The sequence below is a fragment of the Stenella coeruleoalba genome (assembly GCF_951394435.1).
Source record: "Stenella coeruleoalba genome assembly, chromosome: 8".
Classification (NCBI taxonomy): domain Eukaryota; kingdom Metazoa; phylum Chordata; class Mammalia; order Artiodactyla; family Delphinidae; genus Stenella; species Stenella coeruleoalba.
The window spans coordinates 78926297-78953849 of NC_137154.1; the positions used below are offsets into that span (position 1 = coordinate 78926297).

Consider the following 27553-nt stretch of genomic DNA (forward strand, 5'->3'; position numbering starts at 1 on the left):
GTATTAAGAGCTACAAGGAAAATTCTTGTACATACTTCTGCATTCATATTCTGAATTATTTCTTGAATTAATTATAGTTTAAATTACTGAGTCAAGGGCAATGTGCATTTTTAAGACTTTTGATGCATTTTATCATATCACAGTACATTTAATTGGCCTAGAATGCTTATGAGAATTTATGAATAAATAAATGAACATATGAAAATAAAAATATTTATTACATTGCCATGAGTATATAAGAATTCTTTTCTGTTACAAAGAATGAGTGTTACCAGTTTAATTAAAAACAAAATTCATAAGATATGCCTCTAGAAGCAGTCCATCAGTTTTACATGGCTGTTGGGGTAAATTTCACCTAGTATTAGAAATATTTCTGTCTTTGAAAATCCTTGCTTAGCATTGTTTATTGCTGCTGTGAAGAATGCAGGGGAAGAGTTCAGGTGTGAAATTTGTCTTTTCAGGATGGTCATCTAGAAATGCCTGTTTTAGCCCATCTTGATGGCATTGAATTCATATTTTAAAGTGCCTGTTACAGAATTCCTTAAGAATGTCTTTGCCTGCTATTTTAGGATTTCTGAGGTACAATATTATCTATTCATTTCTACAGTTGAGGATATAAGAAAGCACTTCTTTCCTCTGTACTCATTCTGTTACATTCTAATCCTCTATTTTTAAACCCTTGTATCATACTCTTCTTTTTAGCTCAGTTCAGACAAGTGTATTTTTGATTTTTAATTGAAATGGGTCTTCTTTAGCTTGACTTTTACTAAATACGTTAATAATGGAAACATTAAAGTTTTAGCAGAAGAGTTTTAAATATAACAGTGAAGTTATAATTTCTTGTCTGTGTAGGACTTTACAGTTTGTGAAGAGCTTCAGAATAGAAAAAAGAACAGATGAATTACCTTGAATACAGTTAGCAGTTAGTGGCTGGGTGGTCTTTGGGAAGACATTAAATTTCCTTGAGTATGCTTAGCATAGAGTATGTGATGAATAAATAGAATCTATTTTTATTTTGTATCCTATTTTGCCTCCAAATGACCTATGGATTGTTTTATCCCTGTTTTACAATTGAGGAAACCAAGGCACAGTGCATTTTAGTGATTTGCATAGGGTCATTTAGCTAACAAACATAAACTGAGATCTATATTTTTGTCTCCAAAATAAGCATTTTTTCATTCTATACCACTTTTTTTTTCTCTTAATGCAAGGACATAAGAAATAAATCTTTGTCCTATATCATGAGAGTGATATTATTTACCACATCATGTAGAAATCTGATTCCGCATATGCATGGCACAGAGTAGGCTCTCAGTTATATAAATGAATGAAAACCTGTATGGTAATATGGTTGGCTTCAGTCTTTTGTAGGGAGAGAATTGTATATTAAGACCGCAGTGCTGATTGTGTCTGTTGAATGTGGTATTCAGGGTACCTACCTCTTAACGTTGTTGTTAGGATTAGATGATGTCATAGATGTAAAGCATTTAGAAAAATGCCTGGCACCTTAAACATTCAATAAATGTTAGTTCTTACTAGTATGTGAATGATTTTAGAGTGAGAAACCTTTAATATGTATAGGATTATAGTTCACTTAGTTATTATCTGTTATATATCATGTAATTAGTTTTAATAGACTTTTTCTGGTTCATGTTGCTATTTATTGGTAATTTCTTTAATATATCTTTTAGGACTGAAAGAGTTGTCCCCACCTCCTCTAAATCTCAAACGTTTATACAAAGAGACACTAGAAATTGAACCCATATTGATAATCATTTCCCCGGGTGCTGATCCTTCTCAGGAACTCCAAGAACTTGCTAATGCTGAGAGAAGTGGAGAGTGTTATCATCAGGTCAGTACATATTACCCTGCTGTTTTTGCTACAGCTATTGATCTTCCTGCCATACTTGATTCTATTAGTGGAACAGACATTTTTTGTTGCGGTGTGCCAACTAATGTCCCTGGAAAGTGTCCACATCCTGATCCCCAGAAGGAACTTTGCAACTGTAATTAAGTTAAGCATTTTGCAGTGGAGAGGTTATCCTGGATTATTCATTTGGGCCCAATATAGTCATAAAGGTCCTTTTAAGAAGGAGGCAGAAGAAGCAGAAGGAAGGAGGGAGATGTGAGGAAGCAGAGGTCAAAGAGGTGAGAAGTTGCTGTGCTGCTGGCTTTGAAGATGGTAGAAGGGGCCACAGACGAAGAAATGTAGGTGGATTCTAGAAGTTCGAAAAGGCAACGGAAGGATTCTCTCCTAAAGCCTCCAGAAAGAACAGCCCTTCAGTACTACCTTTATTTTCGAACCCTGACACCTTGATTTAAAAATAGATCAATAGAAGAGTGGGACTTCTAACCTCCAGAAGTCTGATAAGATAATATATTTGTCTCATATAATACCATTTTGTCCTGAGCTAAATTTCTGAGTTTTAGTTTGTTCAGATTAGCACCTCTTTTTCAATTCAGTTGGCATGTAAGTTTGAAAATGAATTAATTTACCCTCAATTTTTGACATGTGAAAAAAATAAATCTTTTTCATTGGGAAAATAATTAATAATGATTAAAAAACCAGAATACTTTCACAGCAACCAAAAATTGACAAGTGGGAATGTTATGAGGACTATAAGTAGAAGATAGCAAAATAGCAGAGAGTTAGGCTTAGTTGTACAGGTTTTGCACTAACTCTAGGGAGTTTCATTCAATCCTAGTTATAGTGTATTAATATATTAGGACAATATTCAATTGTCAGTGAGATGTCTTGAGGAAGAGGAGCCCTCTTCTATAGGCTGTATCTGTTAGCAGTGATATTGGCAGAAAGATAAAACTATTTGCACTCACTGTAAGTTTGACTATATGAATTTCTAGACTTTTGTGTACTTGCAAAATTTTTTAATATTGTAAAACCTTTAAATACAGACGTATTTAGTCATAAATCTCCTGTTATTTTAAAGTTTTTTTTGCTATGCTGAATGTATGTCCTAAGGATAATAATATATTCTTAATGCAAAAAAGTAATTTTCATTTCAAGAAACTGTTTTTTTTTTTTTTTTTTTTGATGTAGGGGCTAACCATCTTCTTGGCATTTCCTGTTGTGCTTTTTAAAAATGTATTTTTTTTCTTAGAGTATATGTTTTCTTCTAATGTTTCATGAACCTTTAAGCTGTTTTCATACAATTTATGCCTTATAGAAAATTTTGAGTTCCTACTTTCAGCTACCATTTCAGCTCAGCAAACTACTTATTCTTTTTTTCCCCTCTGATTCTGTTGTACATGCCTTCAACTGTTTCAAGGGTTTTTTTTTTGCATTTTAATAATGGCAAACTAATACGTGCATCTAAACAGTTCAACCAGTATTTGTTTTATCCCTCCTATTTGCTTAGTTCTCGGTTAGATCTTGAAAATTAAAAAAAAACAATATATGAGTATTTATTACCTGTTTTGTTACATGCTTTTGTATGCAATGAATTAGACGCATGGTTCCCACTCTCAACAACTTTATAGTCTAATTGAAAAGCAAAATCAATACTTGTAAAAGTCAATTAAAAAACAATGAAATGCTATCTTATATTCATTATGAAAAGAGACATCGCTGTGGTTTGAAGTAGTCTATAACAGTATTCTTCAAAGTGTTTTGACTATGTACCCAATAAAATATTTGAGCCAGGACTCTCAGTAAATGTGTTTCTCTCATATATACAGAGACAGATATAGCTGTACTGATACTTAAGTATTATATATATTATCCTTAAAGAGACATATGGCGGAGTTTAAACTTGGTATAGTAAGTAGCATGCAACCAGTTTAGACCCTTGACTAAAACTTTTTTATAGAATCCTAGACTTAAGTAGACTTAACTAGTCTATTCATTCAAATAATACAGAAATCTTATATACTGAATCTATTTTCTAGGGTGTTTCGGCTTCTGCTTGGATGTTTTCTATTTTATAAAATAAAATAGAAAATATCATAAAGGTCTAGCCTAGCCTATTACATGAGTGTCCTAAGTGCAGATAGACTATAGGGATTGGAAATACAGGAATGGAATTCCAGTGAGACCAGGATTCTCCTTCCCTCTTCCTCTCCCATCTCTTCTTTTTCTCCCCTCCCCCTTTCTTCTTTTCTCTCTCTCTCCTTCCTGCCTCCTCTCCCTGAAAAAGAATAGAAGAGCAGAGGGCTAAATGTAGAGTCTTGAGGCCCAACATGTTAGGGTCTTCTAGACAATGAAGGGCTAGGGAATTACGCAGTTCAGTGGACCAAGTAGCTTGGGAGCCAAATTTGTGCAATGTTGGAGAAATTTTTTAAAAAGAGAAGCAAATTTCAAGGAAGCGGTATTGTTAATGTTTAATCCCTCAAAGAATACAACAAGACAGTAGTCATAAAAAATTATGTTTTTAAAGGTCCATGTTTGAGAGAGTAAGAATTGCAGGAACTAGTGGAATGAGGAAAAAAAAACTATTCAGCAATTCTTTATACTGTTCTATAACTTTCAGACCTGTAATGTTAGTACCTTTACTAAATAGAATAATATTAAAAATCTGCCACTGATGTAAGGACAAAAACAAGACAATTGTTGGAAACAGCAAGAGTCTGATATTTCTTATTAAAAGTTTAAAACCCTGATTACAGTACTTGAGTTAGTTCAGTATGTATGGCAGGATAATTTGAAAGTCTTCTGTTACAACATGTTATCAGATCTGTTTTTTTTTAGTTTTGTTATTTATTTTTGTTTTTGCAGGTTGCCATGGGTCAAGGCCAAGCTGATTTAGCAGTTCAAATGCTAAAAGAATGTGCCCGAAATGGAGACTGGCTCTGTTTGAAGAACTTACATCTTGTGGTATCTTGGCTGCCAGTTCTGGAAAAGGTAGATTCAGATCAGTGTGGTGCAAATAATATCTAATATACTCAATTCAGTAATCTCCAAGGAACATCAGTATTAAAATATGTCATGCACGATTTATGATGTCTTTAAAAAAATTAGTATTTGTTGGGGAATCATTTAAAATCTGTTATGTATTTTCTCCTTAAATATATGTACATTTGTACAAACCAAAATGGATCTTTTAATAAGAAATCTATAAAAATCTCTTTTTTAAAGGCATTTAGGGGAAGTCAAAAAATTAATCAGGACTGAAGGGGAGGCTTAGAGAATTTTTTCAGACGAAAAATAGGGAAATGTTTTAAAGAATTGTAGAAGACCTATTTATAACATTAAATTTTCTTTATGCTTTTGTTCTGTTGTATCTGTATGAGGAGAAAAGATGTAGAGGAGTCAGAGAGAGCTACTACAGAACACTTCCTAGGTGCTAAGGAGGCTGGGTGTAAATGGAAGCAATCATTTTATTTAACAGAAGTGGGCCCAGGACGAAAAAACTTTAAGACAGAACAAATTGATGTGTAGGTTTAAATGCAAACCTAGAATTAAGTCTAGTGCTTATTTAAGAAGAAAGATGAATATGGGTTTGGGCTGTCATAGATGACACTGAAGACAAGATGTTCCTTGAAGACTATATGTGATTTAGCTAAGTGTAGGGGGAAAAAAATTGTGGTTAATTCTAGCAGCACAAGTAGAGACATAGTGGTGGGAATGTGCCTGCCTAGTACAAAGAATGAAGATGTCCTTGAATGTCCTGGAAGGGTCAGGCAGAGCGATGTGGGGCAATAGAGTTAGATGGCTAGGAAGGGGCAAGGTTATGGAATACCCTCAAAATCGTGCTGAAGTGCTTGGAATTTTTGTCTTAGGACACAGAGTCAAAGGAGGTCCTTAACAAGGGAGTTAATAATTACTTAATTAAATTAATCTGGCAGAAGTTATTCAGAATAGAACCAAACAGAATAGAGTGGGAGGCCATAGCCTAGTTGTAGTATGTTGAAAATTTGTGTAATGTGTTGAAAATAAATTGGCAACTATAGCACTTTACATAAAACATGTAAGTAGTTAAATAATCTTTGATGAATGAGTTAATGACTAAGTGAATGAAGTGATAGACCATGATGACTTACTACTTATCAAAAGAAGATGTAGGGCTTCCCTGGTGGCGCAGTGGTTGAGAGTCCGCCTGCCGATGTAGGGGACACAGGTTCGTGCCCCGGTCCGGGAAGATCCCACATGACGCGGAGCGGCTAGGCCCGTGAGCCATGGCTGCTGATCCTGCGCGTCCGGAGCCTGTGCTCCACAACGGGAGAGGCCACAACAGTTAGAGGCCCGTGTACCGCAAAAAAAAAAAAAAAAAAAAAGAAGATGTAGATTTTGGAACTGAGATATATAGGAATATTCAAGTAATTCCATTATTACTACAGTTTTCTGTAAAAATCACAAATGTATAAAATATAAAATTTATGTCAGATGAATTACATATGTTTTGAAACATAAGGAAGACTTGTGAATACTTGAATCCTGCTTTCTGTTCCAAACAATAGGTTGATAGCTATTAATCTATGTAAAATATAATTACAGTTATTATTTTGGAATCAAATCTTAATTAGGACTTTTTGAAGAATATATAGGGTAGATTATATTATAAAACTTTTAAAAGATTTTTAAATGTTTTGCTTTTCTTTTGGGAAGTTTGGATGAATTGTTTGGATATAAATTTATGTTTATTTTAAATACAACTGTATCACAAATGTATTGCTTTTTTAATCTTTTTTTAAAATATGCTAACCCAAAGCAAAATTTTATTCCAATTTTACATTTAAAAATTATTATTAGGTATAGAAACATTTTATAATTTACAATTTTAAGGACGCAAAATGTTTTCATGGCAATTCTCTTGCCATTTTTTGCCATCTTTACATTTCACTTGATAATAATGAATTTTAGTATTAGATGTATTTATTAAGATAATTTTTAGACTTCACTCTCTTTTAGAGCTATCAACATTTCTTTTGTCATTCATTCATTCATTTAGTCATTCATTTTACAAGTGCTTGCTGAGTACAGAAAAAAGCCAGGAATAGTCCTAGGTGCTGGTTACGTATAAAATTTGTACTTGCTCTCGAGGACCTTGGTTTAGAAGAGACAGACCACATTAATAACTATACAGTCGTACAATGAATACTGCAGAAAGGAATTTACAAAATACCATCAGTGATTAATCTGCTTGGGATTGTGGTAGTGAAGAGTCGGAGAAGATATTCTCCCAGAACATGATACTTGAATTATATTTTGACAGATGAGTAAGAATTTGTCAGGTTACAAGAGAATAACAGGCAGAAAGAATATGATGAATAAAGAGACAAGAGATAAAAATTCGAATAAGTGACTAAAGCGTACAGCACAGGCAGGTGAATTTGAATGGTGAATTTTGGATATTATAGGCTATAAGACACACTAAAAATTGTACTGTAAAGGAACTGATATTATAATATAACTCTGTGGAAGTGTGATTTGAAGAAGTGAGAACCTGAAGGCCTGAAGATGGCTCGTAGTTTAGGCATCACGACTATAGCTAACACTTATTTTGTATTTACTGTGTGTTGGGCACTGTGTTTTATACAATCCTATGAGGGTAGGTTATTATCCTTGCTTAGAGAGTTTAAGTCAAAGAATCCAAGATCACACAGCAAATAAGTGGCAGAATTTGGATTTCAACCCAGTTGGCCCAGTTCTAGATCCAAGTTCTTAGCTATTTCACTAAGCTAGGAATAGAGAAGATGAAAATTTAGAGGAAATATAATCAGAACATTAAGAAATATATCAGAATATCATGGAAAGATTTTAATAAGATAAGTACTTATTAATAATATATTTATAAAATGGAAATTTGTATGTTTAAGTAGATTTTTATTCTTGTTGTTTTTATAAATAAGGAATTGAATATTCTTCAACCTAAAGATAACTTTCGTCTTTGGCTCACTGCAGAAGTTCATCCCAACTTTACTCCAGTTTTATTACAGTCAAGTTTGAAGATAACATATGAGGTAAGAAGATTTAAAACTTGAAACGTGGGCTTCCCCGGTGGCACAGTGGTTAAGAATCCGCCAATGCAGGGCACGTGGGTTCGAGCCCCGGTCTGGGAAGATCCCACATGCCACAGAGCAACTAGGCCTGTGCACCACAACTACTGAGCCTGCGCTCTAGAGCCCGCGAGCCACAACCAGAGTTCGCGTGCCACAACTACTGAAGCCCACGTGCCTAGAGCCCATGCTCTGCAACAAGAGAAGCCACTGCAATGAGAAACCTGCACACCGCAACAAAGAGTAGCCCCCACTCACCGCAACTAGAGAAAGCCCACGCGCAGCAACAAAGACCCAACACAGCCATAAATAAATAAATGAATAAATAAAATTTATGAAAAAAATAAAAACTTGAATCACTAATTATGTAAGTGCAATAATTTAGCATGCCTTCTAAAGCTCTGTAGACAAAAAGCACTCAAAAACTTGTATATTTAGATGAAGTATATACATAAATAATATATTTGTAAAAATACATTTATATTTTTCTTTTAAATATTATTTAATATCATTAATTTTTTGTTTTTTATTGTAGTAAAAGACATAATGTAAAATTTACTATCTTAACCATTTATAAATGTACAGTACAGTAGTGTTAACCATATGTACCTTGTCGTATAACAGATCTCTAAAATTTTTTCATCTCAGAAAACTGAGACTGTATCCACTGAAGAGCAACTCCCTATTTCTCTTTCCCTCCACCCTTTGCAACCACCATTGTACTTTCTGTTTCTGTGAGTTGACTACTTTATATCCCTCATATAAGTGGAATCATGCAGTATTTGTCTTTTGGTGACTGGCTTATTTTATTTGGCATGATGTCCTCAAGGTTCATCCATGTTGTAGCATATGACAGCATTTCCTTCTTTCTTAAGGCTGAATAATATCCCATTAATATGTGTGTACTACATTTTCTTCATCCATTCATCAGCCCATGGACATTTAGATTTTCTACCTCTTGGCTATTATGAATAATGTTGCAATGAACATGGGTGGGCAAATATCTCTTCAAGATCGTATTTTCAGTTTTTTTGGATATATACCCAGAGTGGGATTGCTGGATCATATGGTAATTCTATTTTTAATTTTTTGAGGAACTTCCATACTGTTCCACTGTGGTATACCATTTAACATTCCCACCAATAGCACACAATTTCTCTGATCCTTACCAACACTTGTTATTGTCTCCTGTATTTTTTTTAATAGTGGCTGTCCTAACAGTGTGAGGTGATATCTCACTGTGGTTTTCATTTGTATTTCTCTATATTTAGTGATGTTGAACATCTTTGTATATGCTTGTTGGCTATTTGTATGTCTTCTCTGGAGAAATGTCTATTCAAGTCTTTTGCCCATTTTTAATTGGATTTTTTGTTGTTGAGTTGTACTAATTTCTTATGTATTCTTCATATTGACCCTTTATCAGATATACGGCTTACAAATATTTTCTCTCATTCCATTAGGGGTTCCTTTTAACTGTGTTGATTGTTTCCTTTGCTGCGTAGATGTTTTTAGTTTGATGTAGTCTCATTTGTCTGTTTTTGCTTTTGTTGCTTGTGCTTTTAGTGGCATATCCAAAAAAATCATTGCCAAATCCAAAGTCATGAACCTTTTCCCCTGTTTTCTTCTAGGAATTTTTAGTTTCAGGTCTTAGGTTTAGGTCTTTAATGCATTTTGAGTTAATTTTTGTATTAGGTGTAAAGTAAGGGTCCAACTTCACTCTTGCACATGGATATCCAGTTTTCATATCATTTGTTTTTTGACATAGCTAAGTTAGATTTTCAGTCTTTGTTTTCTTCTTTTGTTCATTCGTTCCCTTCACCCATCCATTCATCCATACATCTATCCATCAGTCCATCCTTCTAACGTGTAATGCTTGGCAGATCCTCCCCAAACCTGACGCATCCAAAACTCTATGTGTTTGTAATGATATTGTGGAACTCGTCCAAGTCATAACTGAAATAATAATAAGAAACTGAATTAAAACTTTTAAAACACTGGTTTAAAACATTCTGCTTGCATTTTCTCTCAACTTGTAGAATATAATCTCTTATATAATCTCTTGTCTGATGAAAAATATCTTATTGGTGTTTATAACTACCTCTTATTTTAGATCAGTACTTCCATTTTCCATCTGAAGGCATTAAGTCTCATGTAGGGAAGAAAAAAAGCTAAGGATTAATCCAAGGAATGCAAAAATGATTTAATATTTGGAAATATATTAATTGAATAAATGTCAATTATAATGTCTAGTAAGAGAGAACTTCTCCAGCCACTCTCTCAGTATACTCTTTTACTAAACTATATTGCAGAACTGGATTGTACAAGCCCTGAAGGCAAGGGCTATGTTTTTTCTTGCTTTTTTTTTACTTATTATATAATATGTGGCATTTAGGAAGAATACAGTAATATTTCAATAAATGAAGAGTTAATATATATCAGGGGAACTGTTCCTTGAAAATTTTAACTTAATGTGTAGCGTCTTCCAGTATCCTTTTTTAGGAAGTAATTTGATTATATTTTTATGGAAATTTTCAGTTTCATTTAAGTTACTGGTGAATTTTTTTTCTATTTCTTAAATCAATGTAAATGATTTTAACTATTCCAGGAAATAGTGTAGTTCATTATGTTCAAAATTATTACTATATATATGTACACATATGTACACACACGTTTTATTGTATTTAAAAATTGTGGAATCTTCATTTTATTGTTTGTTTCTTCTCTTTTTGATGAGTTGCTGGAGTTGTTTTTAAAAATATATTACATTGAATCTGTAGATTGCTTTGGATAGTATAGTCATTTTCACAGTATTGATTTCTCCAATCCAAGAATATGGTATATCTCTCCATCTGTTTGTGTCATCTTTGATTTCTTTCATCAGTATCTTATAGTTTTCTGAGTACAGGTCTTTTCCCTCCTTAGGTAGGTTTATTTCTAGGTATTTTATTTTGGATGTGATGGTAAATGGGATGTTTCCTTAATTTCTCTTTCTGATCTTTCATTGTTAGTGTATAGGAATGCAAGAGATTTTCTGTGTATTAATTTTGTATCACACAACTTTACCAAATTCATTGATGAGCTCTAGTAGTTTCTGGTAGCAACTTTAGTGTTTTCTGTGTATACTGTAGTATCATGTCATCTGCAAACAGTGACAGTTTTACTTCTTTTTCAATTTGGAATCCTTTTATTCCTTTTTCTTCTCTGATTGCCATGGCTAGGACTTCCAAAACTATGTTGAATAATAGTGGTAAGAGTAGACATCTTTGTCCTGTTCCTGATCTTAGAGGAAATGTTTTCAGTTTTTCACCATTGAGAATGATGTTTGCTGTGGGTTTGTCATATATGGCTTTTATTATGTTGAGGTAGGTTCCCTCTATGCCCACTTTCTGGAGAGTTTTTATCATAATTTGGTGTTGAATTCTGTCAAAAGCTTTTTCTGCATCTCTTGAGATGATTATATGGTTTTTATTCTTCAGTTTGTTGATGTGGTGTATCATATTGATTGATTCATGAATATTGAAAATCCTTGCATCCTGGGATGAATCCCACTTGATCATGGTGTAATATCCTTTTAATGTATTGTTGGATTTGGTTTGTTATTATTTTGTTGATGAGTTTTATGTCTATGTTCATCACTGATACTGTCCTGTAATTTTCAGAGAAAGGCAAATATCATATGTTATCACTTATATGTGGAATCTAAAGAAAAGGTACAAATGAACTTATCTACAAAGCAGAAATAGAATTATAAAATAGATAACAAATGAAGACCTACTGTATAGCACAGGGAACTCTTCTTTTCCCATATATATGGGAAAATAATCTAAAAAAGGGTGTATATATGTATATGTATAACTGATCCACTTTGCTGTACAGCAGAAACTAACACAACATTGTAAATCAACTATACTCCAATAAAAATTTTAAAAATAAAATTAAAAAATAGAAAAAAATTTGCCACAAATAACCAATGTCATACTTTGTGATTTACTTTTTCTTATTAATTCTTTTCTATTCACTGAATTTCCTGCTCTTTTCATTATTTTTTCTTCCTTATGTTTTCCTTAATTTGTACTGGATTTCATTCTTCCTGATTTCTTATGCTGAATGCTTAATTGATTTAATTAACTTGAATTAATATTGAAATTATTTTAAGTCTGAATTTTCAGTTGAATATATATTTTACCTTATCTCATAACTTGACATACTAGTGTTTCTGTTTTGTCATTTTCTAATAATCTTTATTTGTAAATGATTTTCTCTGTAATTGTACATGATTTATTCATTTTGCATAACCTTTAGTATAGGGTCTTAAAACAAAAAACAAAAAACAAAAAACCCTAAGTGGTTGTTCAGTTTCCTTAGTGCTCAGAAAATTTTGTCTGTTCTATGAAAAATTTTGGTAACTGTTTCATAAACAAAACATTTTCATTTAAAAGTGTACATTTGGAAATGCACTTAGTAAAAAAAATACTTAGGCCCTTTTTCTTTTAATAAAACAAAAGTTTTTATTTAAGAGAAAACAGAATGAAAAGGTTTGCAAAGGAAATTATTATTTTTTTGTGGCAGGCATTCTTAAAGTACTGTTCTGAATTTTTCATTAATGTTAGAAACAAGTTTGAAGGGAAAAAAATACTTTTAAAACAAAGTAAGTTTTTTTTAAAAAAAATCTTTATTGGAGTATAATTGCTTTACAATGGTGTGTTGGTTTCTGCTTTATAACAAAGTGAATCAGTTATGCATATACATATGTTCCCATATCTCTTCCCTCTTGCATCTCCCTCCCTCCCACCCTCCCTATCCCACCCCTCCAGTTGGTCACAAAGCACTGAGCTGATCTCCCTGTGCTATGCGGCTGCTTCCCACTAGCTATCTATAAAACAAGGTAACTTTTGAAATGGATTTATTTTGGTCTTTTTCCAAGAATTCAAAAATTTTTTTCTTCCATTTTGATAATTAAAAAAGATAATATAAACAGATTTTGGACATGTGGATAAGTGTTTTCTGACTAGTACTAGTCCAATGTACAATTTCGGTTCCTGGGTTTGAATTTGTGTTATAAGCCTAGCAATGTCAGGTAATACCCACCTTAAGTAAAGTGGACTGATGTTCAAGGAAGATTAGTTGACATTACATGTAAATAGTAATTTGAAGTCCTTATGGAAATTCAGATAGTACTGGAGAGAAAGAACTGGCGTATTGAAGTCAAAAACACCTGCCTGATAATAATCAGTATCATAATTCGTACTGTAAATGATGGTTTTGTTTCAGTAAAACACCTCAATGATCATGTAAAACTTATTTGGTTATTTTGAATATTGTTGGTTGTGTAGGTTTTTTTTGGGGGGGGGGGGGTACGCGGGCCTCTCACTGTTGTGGCCTCTCCCGTTATGGAGCACAGGCTCTGGACACACAGGCTCAGCGGCCATGGCCCACGGGCCCAGCTGCTCCGCGGCATGTGGGATCCTCCCGGTCCGGGGCACGAACCCGTGTCCCCTGCACCGGCAGGTGGACTCCCAACCACTGCGCCCTATTTTGGATTTATAATTGAGATGAGCTATTAGGTATAAGGAGTTTAAAGCTAGTTTTATATTTGTACGGTTTTTTTTAACATCTTTATTGAAGTATAATTGCTTTACAGTGGTGTGTTAGTTTCTGCTTTATAGCAAAGTGAATCAGCTGTACCTATACATATATCCCCGTATCTCCTCCCTCTTGAGTCTCCCTCCCACCGTCCCTATCCTACCCCTCTAGGTGGTCACAAAGCACTGAGCTGATCTCTCTGTGCTATGAGGCTGCTTCCCACTAGCTATCTGTTTTACATTTGGTAGTATATATAAGTCTATGCCACTTTCTCACTTTGTCCCAGCTTACCCTTCCCCCTCCCCGTGTCCTCAAGTCCATTCTCTATGTCTGCATCTTAATTCCTGTCCTGCCCATAGGTTCTTCAGAATCTTTTCGTTTGTTTGTTTGTTTTTAGATTCCATATATATGTGTTAGCATATGGTATTTGTTTTTCTTTTTCTGACTTACTTCACTCTGTATGACAGACTCTAGGCCCATCCACCTCACTACAAATAACTCAATTTCGTTTCTTTTTATGGCTGAGTAATATTCCATTGTATATATGTGCCACACCTTCTTTAGTACATTTTGAAGTAACATAAAATAAAATAGTTTAAGTCAAACTTGGTAATGGTGAAAAGTTTTTGCCTTAAAATATGTTCTCAATATGTTAAATACTGATTTATTTTATTTGTAATGTTTTAAACAATATGTTTGTTTTTTCTCTAGTCACCTCCAGGTTTGAAGAAAAATTTAATGCGTACTTACGAATCTTGGACTTCTGAGCAAATTAGCAAAAAAGATAATATACATCGAGCTCATGCTCTCTTCAGTTTTGCTTGGTTTCATGCTGCATGCCAAGAAAGAAGAAATTACATTCCACAGGTAAGTAAGAACATGTCTTGGATATAGTCTAAGGTGTACATTTTTTCATATTAGAATATTTTTACAGTTTAGTATAAATAGCTAGGATTACTTCTTAATTTGATTCATGATTTATAAATTTATATCTCTGATTCCATCTTCTCTGTTAATCTTCTGGACTGTATATAGTTATCTAGTTCACATGTTTTTGAATTAAAGTGTTTAGAACAATGTGTGAGCCATCATAATTCATCATTGTTAGGTATCATTTTTATGGTTAATATCTCACCAGTTCAAAAATGTTCAAAAACCGAGTTCCCATACCTGTTTTTCCTTTAGTATATTCTGCTCAATAATAGGCATTGATATCTGTTTACTTCCCTAAGTTAGAAGCATAGGAGTTGTTCTTGGTATGGTTTTCTTCCCTACTCAACTTGTGTTTAAATCCTGTTGATTCTACTTCTAAAATGTAATTCAAATCTGTACATTTCTCCTCACTATTCTTTTCAAGCCTCATCACCTCTCACCTGAATTACTTTTCCAACTCTTCTACCTGCTTTTTCCATTTAGCAGCCAGAATTATTTTTCTAATATGTAATTTTGATTTTTTCACTCCTCTGCTTAACACCCATCAAATGGAATTCCACTGTACTTGGGAAAAAATATGCACATTTCTTACCATGATCCAGAAGGAAATATTTGCCTATCTTTTCAACCTCTTCCCAGGCCCCTTTTTTTCTATCTGTTCTCTACACCTCAGTCACATGGGACTTCTTTATGGTCTTTTAATCCATCAAGCTTTCTCACCGTAGGCTCTAGATTTTATTTTTAAACCACCAATAGAGCACAGTTTTTCATGGCCATGGCAGTCCTAGCCGGTACCATGCTCTGATCTTCTTGCCAAATGCCTATCTTAGCAAAAATTTCAGCATTCTTCCATCTTTAAATGGATGGGAAACTATCCTCTTTTTTTAAACTTTGTCTACTTCTTTTGGGATAATCTTTCCTCAAACTGCCCTCCCCATCTGCCCACCTTTTAGCCTTTCTCTATATTTCAGTTGCATATCAAAATAAGAGCATAGGTTCTGGAGTTTCAGTCCTGACTCTAGAATTTCCTTGCTGTATGACCTTAGGTAAATTACTTTATCCCCTTGACTGTAAAATGTGAATAATGATCATATTTACCTTTGTTGTGAGGATTAAATGAAATAGTGTATGTTTAGAAGTGCTTAACACAGTGCCTGGTATAGCCTATCAATAAATATTTGTCAAACCAATGAAATAGTAAATAATAATAGCAATGTTTGTTTCATATATTTTACACACTATACTTATTAAAGGGTACGCTTATTATTTTTATTTTACAAAAGTAGGACAGTTAATCTCGATGGTAATTAACTTGAGCTTGGAAATGGGCAGGCTCACCATCTTCTAAAGCCTTTGCCCCTAATTTCTCTGACATTCATCCTTAGGTAATGTATCAGTTAATCCTGATGCATACATGAAGAATAGTCATAGTGATGCATTTTTATGAGAAAACAAAACTTACATTTTAAAAACAAAATTAGTTTTTTTTTGGTTTTTTGGGGGTTTTTTGTTTGTTTTTTTTGTGTGTGTGTGTGGTACGTGGGCCTCTCACTGTTGTGGACTCTCCCGTTGCGGAGCACAGGCTCCAGACACGCAGGCTCAGCGGCCATGGCTCATGGACCCAGCCGCTCCACGGCATGTGGGATCTTCCCGGACTGGGGCACGAACCCGTGTCCCCTGCATCGGCAGGCGGACTCTCAACCACTGCGCCACCAGGGAAGCCCAGTTTTCATTTTTTATTGTGACACATGCACATATTATAAATTAAAAAGCTATGAAAAAGCTTGCAAATTAAGATTTAGTCTCCTCCCTCCTTATCCCCTGCCACTCAGTTTGTATTTCCAGGGCATCTACTGTTCACCATTTCTTGGATGTCCTTCAGAGATATTATATAAATACACAAATATATTTTATGCATTTATATGCACACATATGTTCTTTTTAATTCAAATGGCAGCACATTATACATACAGTTCTGTACTTTGCTTTATTAACCAATACATTTTAGAGATTTTTAAATATTAATACCTATTTAACACCTAATTTTAAAATATGATTTGTATTCATGATATCCGTATAAATATTTTTAGGCAGTTTGTATTGTTAGATGGGCATAAATATTTTCTCTAATCTTTGCTATTACAAAAAATATTGCAATGGATATCCCTATGATTGCCTCATTTAACACTTGTTCATGGTGGCCAATTCCTAAATGTAGAATGTTTGCTTCAAAAGATATGTGTATTTTTAAAAGTTCATGAATATTACCAAAATGCTCTACAAAGAGGATATAGCAGTTCATTTTCACACAAACAAAAATATTTGAAAATGTCATTTAAAAAAACATTCTGCTCTGATAAAAATCATAAATTTAGAGGTAAAAGCAGACAAAATATTGAATGCCATTAATTGCTAGATGTCATGTCATAGGGATATGAACTCCACAAACTCTATTTTACTTCTTTTCCTTATTTGGTTTTGCTTTTTTTTTTTTAACGGCCAACTTTGAGAAGTAAAGATCCACTGTTAATTCAACTTAGTTTTCATTCCCTGTGTTAGTAAAAGATTATTCCTTTGCTGTTTTTCATTGCAGTGCTGTGTTAACTTCCCTATTTTACACATGTATATTGTACCTCTAATACTGCATTTGATGTAATGTCAGTTTTGTTTTATATTTGTTATTCTTTGATATTGTGTTATTCTTACTAGTTTGTGAGTACCTTTATAACAGGCTTAATCTCATTCATAAGAGCACTTTACACAGTGCCTGGATTTCCATGTCAGATAAATAGGATTTGATTGGCTACTGAGAATCTCTCCACAATTTACAACATAATTTCTGTCAGGAATTGTGATATGAATAACAAAACTTACCATTCAAATTTTTGTACCATATTTTTAAAAAATCATTAATCATCTAGCAGTATATCAGTAACTGTGCTTTGCAGAGTATAGTTCTTATTTCAGAATTAGTATTTTAGTTGGAAGTTGCTATATTAAGTAATATTGATAGCAACAGTCTTGAGAGTTTTATGAATACTGATTAATTTTTAAGGTATTTTTAAAATGTTGAAATGAGCATTTTTCTTCACAAATACGATCTAATAGAGTTATATAAGAAATTTTATTAATAAGACTTTGTTTTGAGTTGGTAGAAAGTTTATTTAAAATGTTATGAGAACTTTGTTAACTGCCGATGGGTACGTATCCCTTACACATTTTTTTCTCTTAACATCTTTATTGGAGTATAATTGCTTTACAATGTTGTGTTAGTTTCTGCTGTATAACAAAGTGAATCAGCTGTATGTATACATATATCCCCATATCCCCTCCCTCTTGAGCCTCCCTCCCGACCTCCCTATCCCACCCCTCTAGGTGGTCACAAGGCACCGAGCTGATCTCCCTGTGCTATGCAGCTGCTTCCCACTAGCTATCTATTTTACATTTGGTAGTGTATGTATGTCAATGCTACTTTCTCACTTCGTCCCAGCTTACTCTTCCCCCTCCCCTTGTCCTCAAGTCCATTCTCTACGTCTGTGTCTTTTTTCCTGTCCTACCCCTAGGTTCTTAGAACCTTTTTTCTTTTTTTTGATTCCATATATATGTGTTAGCATACATATTTGTTTTTCTCTTTCTGACTTACTTCACTCTGCATGACAGACTCTAAGTCCATCCACCTCACTACAAATAGCTCAATTTCATTTCTTTCTATGGCTGAGTAATATTTCATTGTATATATGTGCCATATCTTCTTTTTTTTTTCTCTTTTTTTTTTTAAACGTGTTTATTAGGGTATAATTGCTTTACAATGGTGTGTCAGTTTCTGCTTTATAACAAAGTGAATCAATTATACATACACATATATCCCCATATCTCTTCCCTCTTGCGTCTCCCTCCCTCCCACCCTCCCTATCCCACCCCTCTAGGTGGTCACAAAGCACCAAGCTGATCTCCCTGTGCTATGCGGCTGCTTCCCACTAGCTATCTATTTTACCTTTGGTAGTGTATATATGTCCATGCCACTCTCTCACTTTGTCCCAGGTTACCCTTCCCCCTCCCCATATCCTCAAGTCCTTTCTCTAGTAGGTCAGCATCTTTATTCCCATCTTGCCCCTAGGTTCTTCTTACCATTTTCTTTCTTTCTTTTTTTTTTTTTAGATTCCATATATATGTGTTAGCATACGGTATTTGTTTTTCTCTTTCTGACTTACTTCACTCTGTATGACAGTCTCTAGGTCCATCCACCTCATTACAAATAACTCAGTTTCATTCCTTTTTCTGGCTGAGTAATGTTCCATTGTGTATATGTGCCACGTCTTCTTTATCCATTCATCTGTTGATGGACACTTAGGTTGCTTCCATGTCCTGGCTATTGTAAATAGCGCTGCAATGAACATTTTGCTACATGACACTTTTTGAATTATGGTTTTCTCAGGGTATATGCCCAGTAGTGGGATTGCTAGCTCATATGATAGTTCTATTTTTAGTATTTTAAGGAACCTCCATACTGTTCTACATAGTGGCTGTATCAATTTACATTCCCTCCAACAGTGCAGGAGAGTTCCCTTTCCTCCACATGCTCTCCAGCATCTATGGTGTGTAGATTTTTTAATGATGGCCATTCTCACTGGTGTGAGGTGATAACTTATTGTAGTTTTGACTTACATTACTCCAGTGATTAGTGATGTTGTGAATCCTTTCATGTGTCTGTTGGCAATCTGTTTATCTTCTTTGGAGAGATGTCTCTTTAAGCCTTCCACTCATTATTGGACTGGATTGTTTGTTCTTTTGATATTGAGCTGCATGAGCTGCTTGTATATTTTGGAGATTAATCCTTTGTCAGTTGCTTCATTTGCAAATATTTTCTCCCATTCTGAGGGCTGCCTTTTCATCTTGTGTATGGTTTCCTTTGCTGTGTAAAAGCTTTTAAGTTTCATTAGGTCCCATTTCTTTATTTTTCTTTTTATTTCCATTTCTCTAGGAGGTGGGTCAAAAAGGATCTTGCTGTGATTTATGTCATAGAGGGTTCTGCCTGTGTTTTCCTCTAAGAGTTTTATAGTGTCTGGCCTTACATTTAGGTATTTAATCTATTTTGAGTTTTTTTGTGTGTATGGTGTTAGGGAGTGTTCTAATTTCATTCTTTCACATGTAACTGTCCAGTTTTTCCAGCACCACTTATTGAAGAGGCTGTCTTTTCTCCATTGTATATTCTTACCTCCTTTGTCAAAAATAAGGTGACCATATGTGCGTGGGTTTAATCTCTGGCCTTTCTGTCTTGTTCCATTGATCTATATTTCTGTTTTTGTGCCAGTACCATACTGTCTTGATTTCTGATTTCTTGATTTCCTTTCAAAAAAAAGGAAGAGAGCAACTAAATGAATAAACAAACCCACAAATGAAAACAAACACTAAGAACTAAACTAAGATAAACATGAAACCAAAAAGGAATCAAATGCAGAAAGCAAACCCCAAGTTCACAGTTGCCCCCAAAGTCCACCCCCTCAGTTTTGGGAACACTCATTGTCTATTCAGGTATTCCACACCGGCAGGGTTTACCAAGCTGACTGCGTGGATTTAATGCACTGCTCCTAAGGCTGCATGAAGAAATTTCCCTTTCTCTTCTTTGTTCGCACAACTCCTGGGGCTCAGCTTTGGTTTTGTCTCCGCCTCTGAGTGTAGGCCAGCCTTAGGCATCTGTTCCCTGCCCAGACAAGAGGGGGTTAAAATAGTGTCTGATTAGGGCTCTCTTGCTCACTCAGACTGGGGAGAGGGAGGGGTATGGTAGTCTCAATTGCAATGCGGGGTGTGTCTGCAGCAGTAGAGGCCTGTGTGACTTTGTAACAGCCTGAGGCACGTCATGTGTTCTCCCAGGGAAGTTGACCCTGGATAATGGGACCCTGGAAGTGGCGTGATGCACAGGCTTCTGGGGGTATGTGGGTAGTGACCTGCGCTTCCACACAGAATATTTGGTGGCAGTGGCGGCAGCAGTAGCAGTCCTTGCTCACCTCTGCAGTTTGAGATGATAGCCGCGACTCATGCCCGTCTCTCGGGCTTGCTTAGGCAGTGCTCTGCCATCTGTGGGCACTTGGAGCAGGAAGCCCCTCTCCTTGCACACCCCAAAACAACAGTCTCTTGCCTCTCTGGCAGGTCCAGACATTTTCCCGGACACCGTCCCAGCTAGCTGTGGCGCACTAACCCCCTCAGGCTGTGTTCATGCAGCCAAGCCCAGTCCTCTCCCTGGGGTCTGACCTCTGAAGCACAAGCCTCAGCTCCCAGCCCCCACCTGCCCTGGCAGGTTAGCAGATAAGCATCTCAGGCTGGTGAGTGGTGGTCAGCACCAGTCCTCTATGCAGGAATCTCTCTGCTTTGCCCTCTGCACCCCTGTTGCCGTGCTCTCCTCCATGGCTCCAAAGCTTCTCCCCTGCCCACCTCCCATGTCTGCCAGGGAAGGGGCTCCCTAGGGTGTGGAAACTTTTCCTCCTTCACAGCTCCCTCTCAGAGGTGCAGGTCCCATCCCTATTCTTTTGTCTCTGTTTCTTCTTTTTTCCTTCACTCTACCCAGGTATGTGGGGAGTTTTTTGCCTTTTGGGAAGTCTGAGGTCTTCTGCCAGCATTCTGTAGGTGTTCTGTAGGAGTTGTTTCACATATAGATGTATTTTTGATGTATTTGTGGGGAGGAAGGTGATCTCCATGTCTTACTCCTCTGCCATCTTGAAGGTCTGTGTCTCCCTTACAGATTTTTAATTCTTAGGTATAGTTTAACTTAGGTATAGTTAACTGAAATCTTTTTTGTTTTCACAATATCTATAATATTATTAAAAAAAAAAACTATCTAAATGCTAGTGACCTCCAAATTTTTATATCCAACTCAGACCAACTAAGATCTAGGTTTATGTATCCAACTGTTTATTTGACCTATCTAGCTAGATGTCTCAAAAATGACTGAAGATGCACATATTCTAGATCCAAGTACTAGAACATTAGCTTCTCAAGAGCACAGATTTTTGCCTCTTTTGTTTACTGCTATATTTTCATTGACAAAAACAGTGCCAAGTATATAGCAGACACTCAGTAAGTTTTTGTTGAACACTTTGTTCATTGATCTCATGTTATCCCTTTCCAAACCTTGTATTCTTTCAGTGTTCCACCTGTGAGTGAATGTTGCCAACATCAATTTGAATAAGCCATGAGCTTAGAAGTCATTCTTAATATCTCTCTTTTTGGCATCTTCATCCTCCATTACAATCCAATACAAAAATTCTTTCATTTCATTGTCCTAACTATCTATCTACTTTTGTTTTTCTGTCATTTCTTACCCTTTCCCCACCAGGGTGACTCCCTTATCTTTTATATTAGGTCAGAGCTCTTTCTTATATATACCAAATATGTTTCTTTTCCTTAAACATATTACAGTTTGTAATTGTATGTGTATTTGAGTAATTGATTGTATCCACCCCTCCCCTGACATTTGACTGAAAGCTACATGGAAACAGGGATTATATATGCTTTTGCTCATTCTTTTATTCCCAGAGCCTGACATATAATGTGCACTTAATAAATCTTTTTGAATGATGAATGAATAAATTAAATTTGTATCAATATTTCTGAATATTATTCAAGTCTAAATAGATTTTAGTTTGAACTTATTGCATAAAACTAATTACTAGTCATAGTTGATGAAAGCCCTATAGAAATTATTTTTAATTATTTCATATTATTTTCTATCACATATAAATGTCTTTGAATGTTCTTTTTATACAAGCATAGTAGCTATTAGCTGTAGGTTTATAATTTTATTTAGTTACAATATAAATGCTTTGTGGGTCAAATGTACAGAAAATAATACTATATGCCTTTAGACCTTTAAATAATTTTTGTAATATTTCTGTTTTCATGTTTGTAGAGAAAATCCAAAATTCTGAAGGACCAAATTATAGGAAATCTCTCAATGTATACACTCTATGTAGACTCAATGATTTACTACGCCAATTTGTTCTTTCTATATATGACTCTTCTGCCACATATTTAAGTGATAAAAACATTTATGACATTATAAAATCCTTTGCATGCTATAGAGATCAATAAATTTACTTTTTTAATTACTCTTACTTTAGAGGTATTGTTTTATTGTTTTTATTAAAAATTCTCAGTAGTTGCCTTTTTTTTCTTTTAGTCTGTATTGAACATTCTTTTTAAGATTGTAAGGGCAATGATATATGCATATATATTTTTTAACACTGCTTGTAGTTCTTTAATTTTTTAAAAATTTGTTTTGATAGGGTTGGACCAAGTTTTATGAGTTTTCTTTATCAGATCTTCGGGCTGGTTACAGCATTATTGACAGACTCTTCGATGGTAAGTTCTAATGATGAAAACTTTGACCTCTGGTGTCAATGAAAAAAATTTTTGAGCTCTTATTAAAAATAGGGTTTTTTTCAAGAGTGACTTGACTTCCTATTATAAAATTTGCTTTTTGCTTTTCATTTTGTATTTAATGTTTTGAATTCCATGCTTGTGAAAGTTCATATATTATCTATTGTGGTCATTGGTTTTGATATAATCCATTAGATTTCTGGTTGATCTGTAGCTCTCAGGAAGCAGAAAGCTAGAACGACCTTGTCTTTACTTCACGGCCTTCACAAGTTTCAGGCTTCAACTAAATTATTCATATCTCTTTCAAAGGAATTGTTAAAATTCAAGAATATGGTAGACCAAGAATCTGTAGAATCACAATTGTATGATTAAGTAGAAATCAGGAATCAAGGTACAAATAATAGCCTCCTGAAGACAGGAATGGTCCAATCCCTGAGGGTTATTGCTCAGGGCCAACTCAAGCTAACACTAGAGTTTAGAGCAATGATGGATTAGAGAAGAGAGTATGTTGATAGGACTCTCAAACTTAAAACTATTCTAAACAACTCTAGATTCTTGTCTCCCCGACCATCTTGTAGCCTTGCCAAACTACTCTTCCCTGAGTCTGCCGCATTTCAGTAAATGGCACCACCATTCATGTAGTTGTTCAGGTTCAAAGCCTATGAATAATCCTTGATTCTTCTCTTTTTCTTATCCTCAGACATCCAATGCTTTGGCAATTTCTGTCCCCTCCATGTCCAAATCACATCAAGATTCTGTTCTCATCCTTCAACTTCATCAATCCTTGGTAGTCCAAGAAATAGATTCTTTCAAAAATTCTCCACAGAGTAAACAAATTTATTTTTTAGAAAAGTAAAGTAAAGCATATAATTCACTTTCAAAACCTACAACCACATTTATCTTCTTTCTGTTCCTTGAACAAACCAGGCTTGTTCCTACCTGAAGGTTTTGGTAGGTGCTCTTCCTTCTGTCTGAAATGCTCCTCTCCCAAACCTTTATATGATTTTCTTCTCTTATCATTCACATCTCAGCTTAGAGGTATCCTCTTCAGAAAAGTTTTTTATTATCACCAAATCTAAAGTAATTTTCTAATTGTTTTCTATCCCCATGTTCTGTTTAATTGTTTTAATACATTACTGCTACCTTATACTTTCCTGTTTATTCATTCATTTTTTAAAATGTTGTTCGTCTTTTCCAACTAGAGTGTAATCTACATTAAACAAGGTCTTTGACTATTTTGTTTACTCTGTATGTCCTTAACATCTGTAGCAGAGCCTAGCCCATGGTAGTAGGCACTGTTAAAGTTGGTTGAATTAACGGCATCATCATTTATTCTGTAACTTGGTTTCCATGAAAGGATAAGGATAGACGTCTAGCATGTGGACAAATCCCATTTTTTTTGTAGTTTTCTTTTATTTTAATTTTTTATTGAAGTATAGTTGACTTACAATGTTTCATGTGCACAGCAAAGTTATTCCATTGTACATATATATATATAAAATATATATATATATATATATATATTTCAGATTCTTTTCCCATGTAGGTTATAACAAGATACTGAATATAGTTCCCTGTGCTATATAGTAGGCCCTTGTTTATCTATTTTATATATAGTAGTGTGTATCTGTTAATTCCAAATTCCATATTTATCCCCCACGCACTTCCTCTTTGGTAACCATAAGTTTGTTTTCTATGTCTGTGATTCTATTTCTTGTTTTGTAAATAAGTTCATTGGTATCATTTTTTTAGATTCCACATATAAATGATATCATATGATAATTTTCTTTTTCTGTATGACTTAATATGATTATTTCTAGGTCCATCCATGTTGCAGCAAATGGCATTATTCTTTTTTATGGCTGAGTAATATTCCATTATATATATATATCTGTAGCACATCTGCTTTATCCATTCATCTGTTGATGGACATTTGGGTTGCTTCCATATCTTGGCTATTGTAAATAGTGCTGCTATGAACATTGGAGTGCATGTATCTTTTTTAATGAGAGTTTTTATCTTTTCTGGATATATGCCCAGGAGTGGGATCGCAGGATCATATGGTAATGCTAGTTTTAGCTTTTTAAGGAACTTCATACTGTTCTCAATAGTGAAAGCCCTAATTTACATTCTCACCAACAGTGTAGGAGGGTTCCCTTTTCTCCACAGCCTCTTTAGCATTTATTGTTTGTAGACTTTCTGATGATGGTTATTCTGACCTCATTGTAGTTTTCACTTGCATTTTCCTAATAATCATCAATGTTGAGCATCTTTTCATGTGCCTGTTGGCAATCTGTATAATTTCTGTGGAAAAGTGTCTGTTTAGGTCTTCTGCCCATGTTTTTGGTTGTCTTTTTTTTTTTTTTTTTTTTATATTGAGCTGTATGAGCTGTTTGTATATTTTGGAAATTAATCCCTTGTCAGTTCATCATTTGCCAATATTTTCTTCCTTTCCATAGGTTGTCTTTTTGTTTTATTAATGGTTTTCTTTGTTGTACAAAAGCTTTTAAGTTTAATTAGGTCCCATTTGTTTACTTTTATTTCTTTCACCTTAGGAGACAGATCCAAAAAATATTGCTATGATTTATGTCAAAGAGTGTCCTGCCTGTGTTTTCCTGTAGGAGTTTTACATCAGTAGTATCCAGTGTTAGGGACTTCCCTGGCGGTCCAGTGGTTGGGACTTCACCTTCCAATGCAGGTTTGATCCCTGGTTGGGGAACTGGGATCCCATGTGCCTTGCAGCCAAGAAACCAAGACATAGAACAGAAGCAATATTGTAACAAATTCAGTAAAGACTTTAAAAATGGCCCACATCAAAAAAAAAAATAGTATTCATTCTTACATTTAGGTCTTTAATCCATTTTGAGTTTATTTTTGTATATGGTGTTAGAGAATGTTCTAATTTCATTCTTTTACATGTAGCTGTCCAACTTTTTACATGTAGCACCACTTATTGAAGAGACTATCTTTTCTTCATTGTATATTCTTGCCTCCTTTGTTGTAGATGAATTGACCCTAAGTGCATGGGTTTATTTCTGGGCTTTCTATCCTGTTCTGTTGATCTATATGTCTGTTTTTGTGCTAGTACCATACTGTTTTGATTCCTGTAGCTTTGTAGTATAGTTTGAAATCAGCTTATTCCTCCAGTTTCATTCTTCTTTCTCAAGATAGATTTGGCCATTTGGGATCTTTTGTGTTTCCATATAAATTGTAAAATTTTTTGTTCCAGTTCTATGAAAAATGCCATTGGTAATTTGATAGGGATTGCATTGAATCTTTAGATTGCCTTGGGTAGGTAGTATTGTCATTTTAACAATATTGAGTCGTATAATCCAAGAACACCATATATCTTTCCATCTGTTTGTGTTGTCTTCAGTTTCTTTCATCAACATCTTCAGAGTACAGGTCTTTTACCTCTTTGGGTAGGTCTATTCCTAGGTATTTTATTCTTTTTGATGTGATGGTCCATGGGATTATTTTCTTAATTTCTCTTTCTCACATTTTGTTGTTAGTGTATAGAAATGCAACAGATTTCTGTATATTAATTTTGTATCCTGCAACTTTACCAAATTCATTGATGAGCTTTGGATTTTCTACGTATAGGATGTAATTTGCAAGCAGTGACCATTTTACTTCTTCCTTTCCAATTTGAATTCCTTTTATTTCCTTTTCTTCTCTGATTTCTGTGTCTAGGACTTCCAAAACTATTTTGGATAAAAGTGGCATGAGTGGGCATCCTTGTCTTGTTCCTGATCTTAGAGGAAATGCTTTCAGCTTTTCACCATTGAGAATGATGTTGGCTGTGGGTTTATCATCTATGGCCTTTATTATGTTGAGATATGTTTGAGTCGCATTTTAATTTACATGTTTATGAGATTTTAAAAACTTTTAAATGAAGTATGATACGTGTACAAAAAGTACTTATATCATAAGATTACAGCCCAGTGAAATTTCCACAAACTGAACACTCTCATGTAGGCAGAACCTTAATCAAGAAACAGAACATTACCAATACCTCAGATTTTACTCTAATGCTGCCTTCCAGTTACTACCATTCTCCAAGTTCTCCCACCCCCATTCCTTTGGTAAAGACCAGGCACCTAACTATATAGATTAGCTTTGCCTGTTTTTATAAAACTGGAATCATACATCATGTATTCTTTAGTCTTTGGATTCTTTCAGTTAACACTATATTTGAGAGATTCATCCATATGCTTACATGTCATTGTTGTCCATTTATTCTCAGTGCTATATAGTTTGCCATTCTGTGATTGTATTTCTTCTCTTGGTGGGTAGTTTTCAAGTTTTTTCTTGATGGACATGTGGGTAGTTTGGGATGATTGCACTATATCTTTGGGTGACTACTTGAATATACTTCTGTTGGGTATATATGTAGAAGTAGATAGGATATTAACTTATTTGTTCCCCATAGTTATTTAATGCCTAATAGTATTCCAAATGAATTTTTTGTTTATTTAAAAATTCTTTGAATTATACATCAGAAAAGTACACATAAAGGTATAATTCAATAGATTTTCATAAATTGAACCTTTGTAACTAGCCCAAAGTCAATAAATAGTGTATTACCAACATTCTGGAAGCATCTCCCCCACTCCTTTTTACATATGACCCAACATTTTCCCATTTTGTGCTAAGGCCAATCAGTTTTCTGATTTCCATGAGTTGTTTTTTTAATGTTTATTTTGAAACA

General features: G+C 34.5%; 1 protein-coding gene across 1 annotated transcript in view; it reads left to right on the forward strand.

The window, feature by feature from the left end:
• DYNC2H1 (dynein cytoplasmic 2 heavy chain 1) overlaps positions 1–27553 on the forward strand; it is a 376702-nt gene that overhangs the window by 226938 nt on the left and 122211 nt on the right. Inside the window, exons 76-80 of the mRNA XM_079929106.1 lie at positions 1692–1852; positions 4733–4858; positions 7807–7917; positions 14248–14403; positions 22749–22824. Coding sequence (XP_079785232.1) covers positions 1692–1852; positions 4733–4858; positions 7807–7917; positions 14248–14403; positions 22749–22824 — 630 coding nt within the window. The remainder of the gene's footprint in view (positions 1–1691; positions 1853–4732; positions 4859–7806; positions 7918–14247; positions 14404–22748; positions 22825–27553) is intronic.